Source organism: Lampris incognitus, chromosome 11 (genome assembly GCF_029633865.1).
Source record: "Lampris incognitus isolate fLamInc1 chromosome 11, fLamInc1.hap2, whole genome shotgun sequence".
NCBI lineage: Eukaryota > Metazoa > Chordata > Actinopteri > Lampriformes > Lampridae > Lampris > Lampris incognitus.
This window is the reverse complement of record NC_079221.1, coordinates 15432078-15442716: the sequence shown is the minus strand read 5'-3', so window position 1 is coordinate 15442716 and position 10639 is coordinate 15432078. Positions and strand designations below refer to the sequence as shown.

At 45.0% G+C, this 10639-nt stretch overlaps 1 protein-coding gene across 1 annotated transcript in view; it reads left to right on the top strand.

The window, feature by feature from the left end:
- The first annotated feature begins 331 nt into the window (after positions 1-331).
- Positions 332-10639, top strand: part of si:ch211-269e2.1 (cohesin subunit SA-2) — a 28199-nt gene continuing 17891 nt past the window's right edge. Inside the window, exons 1-11 of the mRNA XM_056289603.1 lie at positions 332-466; positions 1119-1241; positions 1752-1839; positions 2550-2714; positions 4203-4299; positions 4398-4474; positions 6464-6535; positions 6953-7157; positions 8053-8204; positions 8743-8816; positions 9900-10023. Coding sequence (XP_056145578.1) covers positions 1192-1241; positions 1752-1839; positions 2550-2714; positions 4203-4299; positions 4398-4474; positions 6464-6535; positions 6953-7157; positions 8053-8204; positions 8743-8816; positions 9900-10023 — 1104 coding nt within the window. The 5' untranslated portion in view covers positions 332-466; positions 1119-1191. The remainder of the gene's footprint in view (positions 467-1118; positions 1242-1751; positions 1840-2549; positions 2715-4202; positions 4300-4397; positions 4475-6463; positions 6536-6952; positions 7158-8052; positions 8205-8742; positions 8817-9899; positions 10024-10639) is intronic.

Here is a 10639-nt window from a genome sequence, read left to right as displayed (position 1 = left end):
GTGAATTTTATTGTCAATAAAGATGTCAACAAAAAAAAAACAAACCAACGTATGAGTAGTGTCTTCCCGAGTTCTCTTTGATACAAGACGACATCATCTTGGCGTAACTAACGGTCAGGTTTGTCATGGAAGTTTGTATTGTATCATTGTTATTTTGTGGTATTGTTGTATTGTGTATTGTTGTACCGAAACAGGCCGGACAGGGTTGGGGGGGGGGGGGGGCGGTACAAATGCCTGAAAGATGTTCTGGTGAACCAATCAGGCAATGCAGTTTGAGATTACGTCAAAGTGAGCCAATAGCAGGTTCGGCTAACTTCCGGGTGAGGACCGTCATGGATACAATGTGTCCGATGAATAACAGACCGGTGGACATACTGAACGTGTCCGGATGGTCGGGATGAGGATTGTCAGGTCGAGGTGGAGCAGTACAGAAACGTCGTCTTGTGCTTGCGATTGCGATTGAAACGTAAGTCAGTTTGTGTGGAAAGTTTTGTCCACGCGTCGTTCCTCCGCACAGCTTGACATGCCACCGCAAGGGTGGAGGAAAGCTCGGTTTTCAGTAGCAGTTATACGTTCTGTTGACCAAATAGCCAGACGTTTATTTGGGTTTTGCCTTTGGTCAAGAAGTTGCTCTACATTTTACATCATCTACGAGAGCCCCGACTCATCTGTCTGTCTCTGCACCTCCGGATCCTGGGCGCTTTAAAATTACCTCTTCTTTCGTTCTTTCCCTTTAATCTGTGCACAGATTACGGCAGGATATGTTTACAGAATGTTTTGTTTTTGTTTTTGTTTTTTTTAATCCAGTTGCGGGTGTCCCCAACATGTAAAGAGCTCCATCCCACAGACTACTATAGCACCTAGATTTCACATCCACCTGGCAGGGACTCTATACAGATTAGACACGTGTGTCATGTGGTTTCCATCAGATGTGAATGTAGTATTTGCAAAAGTAACAAATGTAAAATAATTTTCTTCATGCCTACCGTTTTATTTTCCCCCACCTCAAAAATCATATTGTCAGCATTCAGTGATCTCAGTTATTGGCTATATGCTGATATATTATTTCTATTGAGTTCACCTCATACTTCTTTTAACCTTGGTGAATATTCCTATAGCTCCCAGGCAAAACACTGGCTACACGTTGACAGCTAGAAACACACATCTGTATAATGATCTGAACCGAAGGCCATGATACCAGAGCCCACAGCTTCAGCTGACACAACGCCCTCAGACCGCAAGTAAGTTTTGTTTTTGTTTTTTCCTGGCTGTGAATTCTGTCAGAGGATGGGAAATAATGTAGGGAACTAAGGGGGCAGCCCGGGACCGCCACGGCCAGGACGCGAACTCGAGTGTCCCACACCGCAAGCGACAACGTTAACCAGTCGACTAAAGGATCCCACCCGTTAGCCAATGGCCAACGTGTCTACTTATCCATGCACGTTATAATAATTTCTATGTATCACTGTCATACTGTGTTTTTAGATATAGATTCCACTTGTGTATTTAAACCAGGGGTGGGCAATTTTATCCAGAAAGGGCCAGTGTGGGCAAAGGTTTTTGTTCCAACCAAGCAGTTACACACCTGATCCCACTAATTAACCAGTAGCGTCTTTGCTGAGGAACTTGATTAGGAGACACAGGTGTGTAACTGCTTGGTTGGAAAAAAACCTTCACCTACACCGACCCTTTCTGGATAAGATTGCCCACCCCTGGTTTAAACTAATAGCACACATTGGTTTTTTTCTTAGTGTAAACGCTGGCATGCAGGTGAACTGCTCTGGAGCTGTCTGTCATTCAGGAGATGAGTCTGGAAATGAGAACAGACAGAAGAGTGTGGTAAGTCCTTTCTGCTGATGAGATGAAATGTTTGACGTTCAGGGTTTTGGGAAGCTTTTCCTCTTGAGGAAGGCCCCATCCAAGATGGCGGATTTAAGGCAACATGTAAAATAAATGCATAAACTATTCTGTCGGGATATTCGATACTAAACTGCTACTACTAGTAGTATTGGTACTGCTACTTTTGGCTGCTCCCGTTAGGGGGCGCCACAGCAGATCATCTGTTTCCATCTCTTCCTGTCCTCTGCATCTTCCTCTGTCACACCAGCCACCTGCATGTCCTCCCTCACCCCATCCATAAACCTCCTCTTTGGCCTTCCTCTTTTCCTCCTCCCTGGCAGCTCCACATTCAGCCTCCTTCTCCCAATATACCCAGCATCTCCCCTCCACACATGTCCAAACCACCTCAATCTTGCCTCTCTTGCTTTGTCTCCAAACCAACCTGAGCTGTCCCTCCAATATACTCGTTCCTAATCCTGTCCTCCTTCCTCACTCCCAATAAAAATGTTTGATACTAAACAAAAATCTTAACTTGATGCGAGGGAAAGGGGACAGCTGAATCAAACTTTAATCCGAGCCCTAACAGAGAAAAATAATTTTGTATTATTTTGTCTTTTTGAAGAAATCTGGCTCGTCCATTTTGTTTGTGCTGATCTAGATAACCTCTGTGTCTTTATCCCTTTTTATATTTTCGCCTCCTGGAACCGCAGAGAGGGAAGAAACGGGCTCGTGAGGGCTCGGAGAACGTAAAGCGCAGCCATGCCAAGGCCTGCCGAGGCAACGGTAACCAAACAGGAGGCGGCCGTGGGAAACGGAGGCCGGTCGCGGCTGTCACCCTGTTTGAGGTGGTCACCATGGGCAAAAGTGCCATGCAGGTACACTGTCTTTTCTCATGGACACCAGTTTTTTGGCTGGACCCGGCCAGTGGGCCAGTCCTACAAACGCGAGTGTCACTGACTGACTGAGTGACCATGTTAATGTGACTGAGTCCTCAAGTTACACAACTGGGATCAGGTGATCAACAATGTCACTGATGTTACAATTGGTCGGCCAAGCGCCGAGATGCATGAGGGAGAGCGCAAAATAACAAAAGCCCCAAATAACAATCATCCTGGCAAAACACTCACTGGAAAATTCACAAAAGGGTTGTGTGCTAAACTTGCACAAATAAAACAAAAAGAAACCGTTTAATTTTCAAAGCACCCACAAAGGGTGAAATGCACCCCTGACTGCGCTGCCCAGCAAATAGTGTCTCGGTGCCCCGGTGCTGTTTTCATGTATTTACATTGGGTAATGTGCACACATTTGGTGCAAAATTGGCCCCTTTCTATGCAAATGAGCCTCATTGCAAAAAAAAAAAAAGTCCAATTCAAAAACGCCAGCGCTGATAGCCAGACACAGTAAGGGTGAAATTCATTTTCGTCTTCAGAGAGTTGGCGGTAACTGAAGTGCATTTGTAAGAGGTGTCACACCAGACTTTCCAGTGATCATGGCAGCAGTGATTGCAGCCAGGAGAAGGCATCTTCATGCCAGGTGTGCTCATGAGCGGATATTTCGAAGGAAATATCCCTTTTTGATTTAAGTGAGCCCGAAATCATTTGCAGATACAGGTTGCTGGGTCAAACAACAAGGGTGACATTGAAACTGCCTACGGTGTTTTTGGCGCAAAGCCACCGTTTATACTTTACCACATGGATAATTGCAATCAGACGAAAAACAAGGGCAAATTGCACACAGCTGCAAACCTTTATGGATGTGTTTGCACTGTCATATTATTAGTGCAGTGAATCGGACCTTGAGACGGGGCAGATAGCGGTTCATGGTGCTATCAGCGGCCGTACAGGGTGAGTCTTAGAAAAACGAGAGACATCCGCAGATAGAAACGGGTGAAAGAGGAGGGGGAGATAACAGACAATAGGTATACTTAAAATTAAATTCTCTTTCTAATCAAACATCCCAAGATATTAGTGGAAAGTATTGTTCTTGCAACTGCGTTTATAACTTTTTATTTTTTTAACCTGAACGTAGCTTAACCATGTCATGTGATGGACTACTTCAGTATACTTTAACAATAAATATTACTGGGACCTCTACAGAAAATTGCAGACCAACATTTAATATCCAGGAATTCACATTATAGTCACTACCACTGGCTAATTGGCCAATGGTAGTGGCCACAATTTAGAACATTAACCTGAGTTTTATTTACGATGTTGTACTATCTGTTGGTAATGGTCTTCTGTCACATCTGCTTGTTAAGCACAACAACTTCACGTCTTCAAATTCAACACTACCTGCCTTCTTCTAACTTATTTGGCTGCTATCTCACTCACGATGTGATGTGTGTGTGTGTGTGTGTGTAGGCGGTGGTGGATGACTGGATCGAGGCGTATAAGACAGACAGAGACACGGCTATTCTCGATCTTATCAGCTTCTTTATCCAGTGCTCCGGGTGCAAAGGCAAGGACATACTTATTACACACATGCACCAGGCATGTGTGTAATAATATATACACAAAGACGGAGTTGGGTTTGTGTTTACCTGCCTTCTCTTCCAGGGGTGGTCACGGCAGAAATGTGTCAGAACAGAGCCGACAATGAGGTCATGAGCAAAATGGTTGAGGAACTGGATGAGGTGAGAAGTTCTTCAACTGTCATCCATTCATTTTTCTTCCTCTACTTCACTCATGTTATTTCTGACAGGTAAGCACTGTGTGTGTGTGTGTGTGTGTGTGTGTGTGTGTGTGTGTGTGTGTGTGTGTGTGTGTGTGTGTGTGTGTGTGCACGCGTATGTATGTATGTATACAGTGGCTTGCAAAAGTATTCATACCCCTTGAACTTTTCCACATTTTGTCATATTTTGACCACAAAAATAAATATATTTCGTTGGAATTTTATGTGAAAGACCAACACAAAGTGGTACACAATTGTGAAGTACAAAGAAAATTATACATGTTTTTAAAACATTTTTACAAATAAAAAACTGAAATGTGCAGTGTGCGAAAGTATTCAGCCCCCCTGAGTCAATACTTTGTGGAACCGCCTTTTGCTGCAATTACAGTTGCAAGTCTTTTGGGGTATGTCTCTACCAGCTTTGCACATCTAGGGACTGAAATCTTTGCCCATTCTTCTTTGCAAAACAGCTCAAGCTCAGTCAGATTAGATGGAGAGCGTTTGTGAACGGCAATTTTCAGATCTTGCCACAGATTCTCAATTGGATTTAGGTCTGGACTTTGACTGGGCCATTCTAACACATGAATATGTTTTGTTTTAAACCAGTCCATTGTAGCCCTGGCTTTATGTTTAGGGTCGTTGTCCTGCTGGAAGGTGAACCTCCGCCCCAGTCTCAAGTCTTTTGTAGACTCCAACAGGTTTTCTTCCAAGATTGCCCTGTATTTGGCTCCATCCTTCTTCCCATCAACTCTGACCATCTTCCCTGTCCCTGCTGAAGAGAAGCACCCCCAGAGCATGATGCTGCCACCACCATGTTTGACAGTGGGGATGGTGTGTTCAGAGTGATGTGCAGTGTTAGTTTTCCGCCACACATAGCGTTTTGCATTTAGGCCAAAAAGTTCAATTTTGGTCTCGTCTGACCAGAGCACCTTCTTCCACATGTTTGCTGTTTCCCCCACATGGCTTCTGGCAAACTGCAAACGGGTCTTCTTATGGTTTTCTTTTAACAATGGCTTTCTTCTTGCCACTCTTCCATAAAGGCCAGATTTGTGCAGTGCAGGACCAATAGTTGTCCTGTGGACAGATTCCCCCAGCTGAGCTGTGGATCTCTGCAGTTCGTCCAGAGTCACCATGGGCCTCTTAGCTGCATCTCTGATCAGTGCTCTCCTTGTTCGGCCTGTAAGTTTAGGTGGACGGCCGTGTCTTGGTAGGTTTGCAGTTGTGCCATATTCTTTCCATTTCCGGATGATGGATTGAACAGTGCTCCGTGAGATGTTCAAAGCTTGGGAAATCTTTTTATAGCCTAACCCTGCTTTAAACTTCTCCACAACTTTATCCCTGACCTGTCTGGTGTGTTCCTTGGACTTCATGATGCAGTTTGCTCCCCAATATTCTCTTAACAAACCTCTGAGGCCGTCACAGAACAGCTGTATTTGTACTGAGATTAGACTACACACAGGTTGACTCTATTTAATCATGAGGTCAACATTCGATCATTCAGCAATCATCAGGCAACTTCTGAAGGCAATTGGTTGCACTCAGAGAAAAGAGGGCTGAATACTTTTGCACACCGCACTTTTCAGTTTTTTATTTGCAAAAAAAAATTAAAATCATGTATAATTTTCTTTGTACTTCACAATTGTGTGCCACTTTGTGTTGGTCTTTCACATAAAATTCCAATAAAATATATTTATGTTTGTGGTCGTAACGTGACAAAATGTGGAAAAGTTCAAGGGGTATGAATACTTTTGCAAGCCACTGTATATAGTGTGTGTGTGTGTGTGTGTGTGTGTGTGTGTATATATATATATATATATATATATATATACATACACCTTATACATGCTCCTTATTTGTTGAGCACTTTCCCTAATGTTGAGTGTTTCTTTAAACAAAGTTTTATATATACATATATATATACACACACACACATATGTGTTTGTTTTTTCAGAGGGCTGGTCTGCAGTATAAGAAGTTTTTGGCCTTTCCGTGGATCTTGACAGTCACATGGCCTATGGACATGGTCAGTGTTGTGTTGCTCATAGTCTTTATTTACATTCACGTTAACCAGTGGATTTTTTTCTTATTTTTATTTAAGACGGTTGACAAAGTATTTTACCGAGAGTGTCTCGAGCCAGACGAGCAGCATCGCATTCAACATGTTTGCAGATACACAATGAACAGAATTTAAAATGAAAGGGGAGTGCAGAGCAAATAATTTGGATAAAACATTGACATCCAGATGTGTCCAAATCCAGCTGTTTCTAAATGGATTTACAAGCACCCAGTGAGACCAGAGACGAGTCAGTCTGGATGTTGGTTTTACCCAGAATAACAAGCTACTCGGATAGGACCTATAGCCAATATGAAACAGTTATTACGGCTGCTCCTCAGATGTAATAATGACCCTAATCCATCCTCCTGCCGTGTTTCTCTGTAGGGCAGTGTGGAGTATCCTCTGATCCAGTCTGGCCCGTACGGCCGCTGGTTCCACTCGGAGTTCTGTGACTTTGTGTCGGTGTTAGTGTCTCGGTGTCAGTACAGCGTCATCTTTGACAGTTACCTGATGAACGGCCTCATTTCTCTGCTCGTCGAACTGTCCGATTCCTACATACGAGCCTTCAGACACACCTGCACGCTGGCTGGTAAGGGCAGAGAACACACACACACACACACACACACACACACACACACACATCATCATCATCATCGGCGGTCACTCGGGGTCGAGTATGACTGTCCTCCTTCTTGGTCCTTGTGGGTCTTCAGGTGGGCGAAGAGGCTAATCCTGGAGCCGCATATTTTGGTGCAGTGTGGGCAGGGGTGGGCGGTGGTAATTGTGGGATTGGTTTTGGCCTTTTTGGTGGAAACTCCCTCCTTTCTGAGTCTGCGCTTGTCTTCTGCAGCACGTCGGAGATCATTATTATAAAGTGCAGCTCCTTCCCGGACAAGTTTTCTCCAGGTCGCCCTGTTGGTTGCTGTGTCTTCCCAGGTCTTAGGGTCTATGTGGCATTTTTTGATGTTCGTTTTGATGTTATCCTTATACCTTTTCTTTTGACCACCCGGGGCACGTTGTCCTGTGAGAAGCTGAGAGTATAGGACTTGTTTTGGAAGGCGAGAGTCAGGCATACGGATGACATGGCCAGTCCATCTGAGCCGGTGTTGAGCAATGGTGGCAGTGATAGCGGGAATGTTAGCCTCCTCCAGGACGCTGGTGTTGGTGCATCTATCTTCCCAGGTGATCTTGAGGATCTTTCGGAGGCACCTCTGATGATGTGCCTCTAGTGCCTTCAGGTGCCTGCTGTATGTGGTCCAGGATTCTCATCCATACCGTAGGGTGGGCAACACTACCGCTTTGTAGACCATAATTTTCGTTCTGGTCTGGAGGTCGCGGTTTTCAAAGACCCTTTTCCTCAGTCTTGAGAAAACCCCACTGGCACAGCTGAGGCGGTGGTGTATTTCCTCATCAATATTAGCTTTAACACACACACACACACACACACATAACTACCCTGTGTGTTGTTTCAACTTCCTTCCCAGCTGTCAAGCTGCTGAGCTCTCTGGTAAATGTGGCTTTGAACCTGAGTGTTGGTGTGGAGAACAGCCAGAAGCTTCATAAGGTGGGGAAGACCAAAACCAGTGGAAAGCAAAACGCAATGCAACAGGGCAGACTGCAGAAGAAGATCGCTGAGGTAAGACCATAACTATTCTTAATAAGAATCATGATAATAGAGCAATGAAGGAAAAAAACCTTTTTCGTGTGTGTGTGTGTGTGTGTGTGTGTGTGTGTGTGTGTGTGTGTGTGTGTGTGTGTGTGTGTGTGTGTGTGTGTGTGTGTGTGTGTTGGAAGGGCATTTGGATTACCACGTGTTGCCTCACAGCAAGAAGGTCCTGGGTTCGAACCCCAGGCCATCTCAGGTCCTGTCTGTGTGTAGTTTGCATGTTCTCCCCGTGTCTGCGTGGGTTTCCTCCCACATCAAACGCATCTATGTTACTCCTGTCTGTGCCCCTGAGCAAGGCAGAGACAAAGAACCAGAGTTGGTCCCCGGGCTCTGCCCTGCAGCTGCCCACTGCTCCCAGTGTTTGTATAGCGGGGGGATTAAATGCAGAGAAGGAATTTCATTGTGTGTCTGCACAGTGGCAGTAAAGTGTCTCCTTGTAGTGTGGATGTAGTTCAGTCGGTGAGTCTTGTGTTTCTACATTGTGTTGATTTCTCTCCATGTGTCTCAGCTGCAGGAGAAGAAGATGGTGATAGACAACATGATGGACGCTCTCTTCAAAGGAGTTTTCCTCAAGCGATATCGGTACGTGTTGTGGTGCCTCCAATAACTGACTGTTTGTGAGAGTCCCACCTCCTTTTGTTGCTGTTGTGCTGTTGGCGCTCCCTCAATATTGTGCTTCAGTTTAAACTTCAGTGTCCCATCAACACAGTGAATAGACTAAACTAAATGTAGTGACCTTATTTTACAGATGGGAGTGTGTCTATTTTTCTTCTTTTTTTTTTTAAATTAAATTTGAAGTGGGGTTTTTTTTTATGCAAAGTTTAATCCATAGAGGACATTTCTGAAGGTGGGATTCGGGTTTGAGGAAAGAAATAAAAATTGTGTTGTCCTCTATTCACTCAAACTGTAAAACGTGGCATCCAGGTAGCCTGGCGGTCTATTTAGTTGCCTACCAACACAGGGATCGCTGGTTCGAATCCCCGTGTTACCCTCCAGCTTGGTCGGGCGTCTCTACAGACACAATTGGCGGTGTCTGCGGGTGGGAAGCCAGATGTGGGTATGTGTCTTGGTCGCTGCTTTAGCGCCTCCTCTGGTTTGTCGGGGTACCTGTTCAGGGGGAACTGGGGGGGAATAGCGTGATCCTCCCACATGCTACGTCCCCCTGGGGAAACTCCTCACTGTCAGGTGAAAAGAAGTGGCTGGGGACTCCACATGTATCGGAGGAGGCATGTGGTAGTCTGCTACCCTGGATGTGCAGAAGGGGTGGAGCAATGACTGGGACAACTTAAAAAAGTGGGTTAATTGGCCAAAAAGTACAATTTGGGGGGGGGAAAGGTAGGGGGAGGGTGGGTTAAAAAAAACAGTAAAATGTGATTCTGTTTTATAGTTCCCCTAATAACACATTTTCACCAGGTCCCTTTCCTTTAGCTCTTTCTTTTTATTAACCTACCATTATCCATCATACGTCGTATGTGGACTGTCGGGTGTGGACTGTCACAGCAAGTGGACACGGCTGCTCAATACTGTTTAGTGGATTGCTGCATCCATCATTTCTTTGTAAACAATTGATTGGCATGTCAGCTTTGGGTTTAATATCTATGCAGCTGTTTAGCATTTTGTGGTGGCTCATGTGTCTCGTGTGTGTGTGTGTGTGTGTGTCTGCAGCGATGTGTTTCCTGAAATCCGTGCGATGTGTGTGGAGGAGCTGGGTGTGTGGATGAAGCGCTACAGCTCTGAATTTCTCACTGACAGCTACCTGAAGTACCTGGGCTGGATGATGTTTGACAAGGTAAAACAACAGCATCTCCAACCATCTCTCAGAGCATCTGCCCTGACGCACTTGTGTTACTGTAATCTAACTGCCATGTAAACTAACTTGGTGAGTACAGCTGTTGTAATGTGTGTGTATGTGTCGCAAGAAAAGCCCTCTCATTTTAATTAAACTACTGTTCTTCACGTGTCTGTGCTGCTCAGAAACTGATACTGAGACTGTCTTTAAATGCTTCATTTTAATGAAGAGTATTTAAAAAAAAAGAGAGAGAGAAAGGAAAAATCATGCTTCCGGTGTGGGAAGATGGTGGTGCAAATTCACGTTTGCAGCAGCCTCACCCAGTACCATCCATGCAGTGTCTTTGTCCACGTCTGCGTTTAAGTTTGTCTTCAGTTGATGCTGGGAGAGCTTGGTGTGCGGCGTCCTGTGGGTACAGGGACCACCACGGCCCTGCCTGGAGCTGTGCCCGAAGAGGAAACGCCGACAGCGGTCTGACAGGACGCGGAAGCGGGGCAGGCTAAGCTAACTGCTAGCCCATGCAGACCGGCAGTTCTGACAGTCTTCCTGGCTGGCGTTCATTCCCTTGGACAGTGATTTTTTTTTAAATTTTTTTTTTTTAGTTTAGATTTAAATG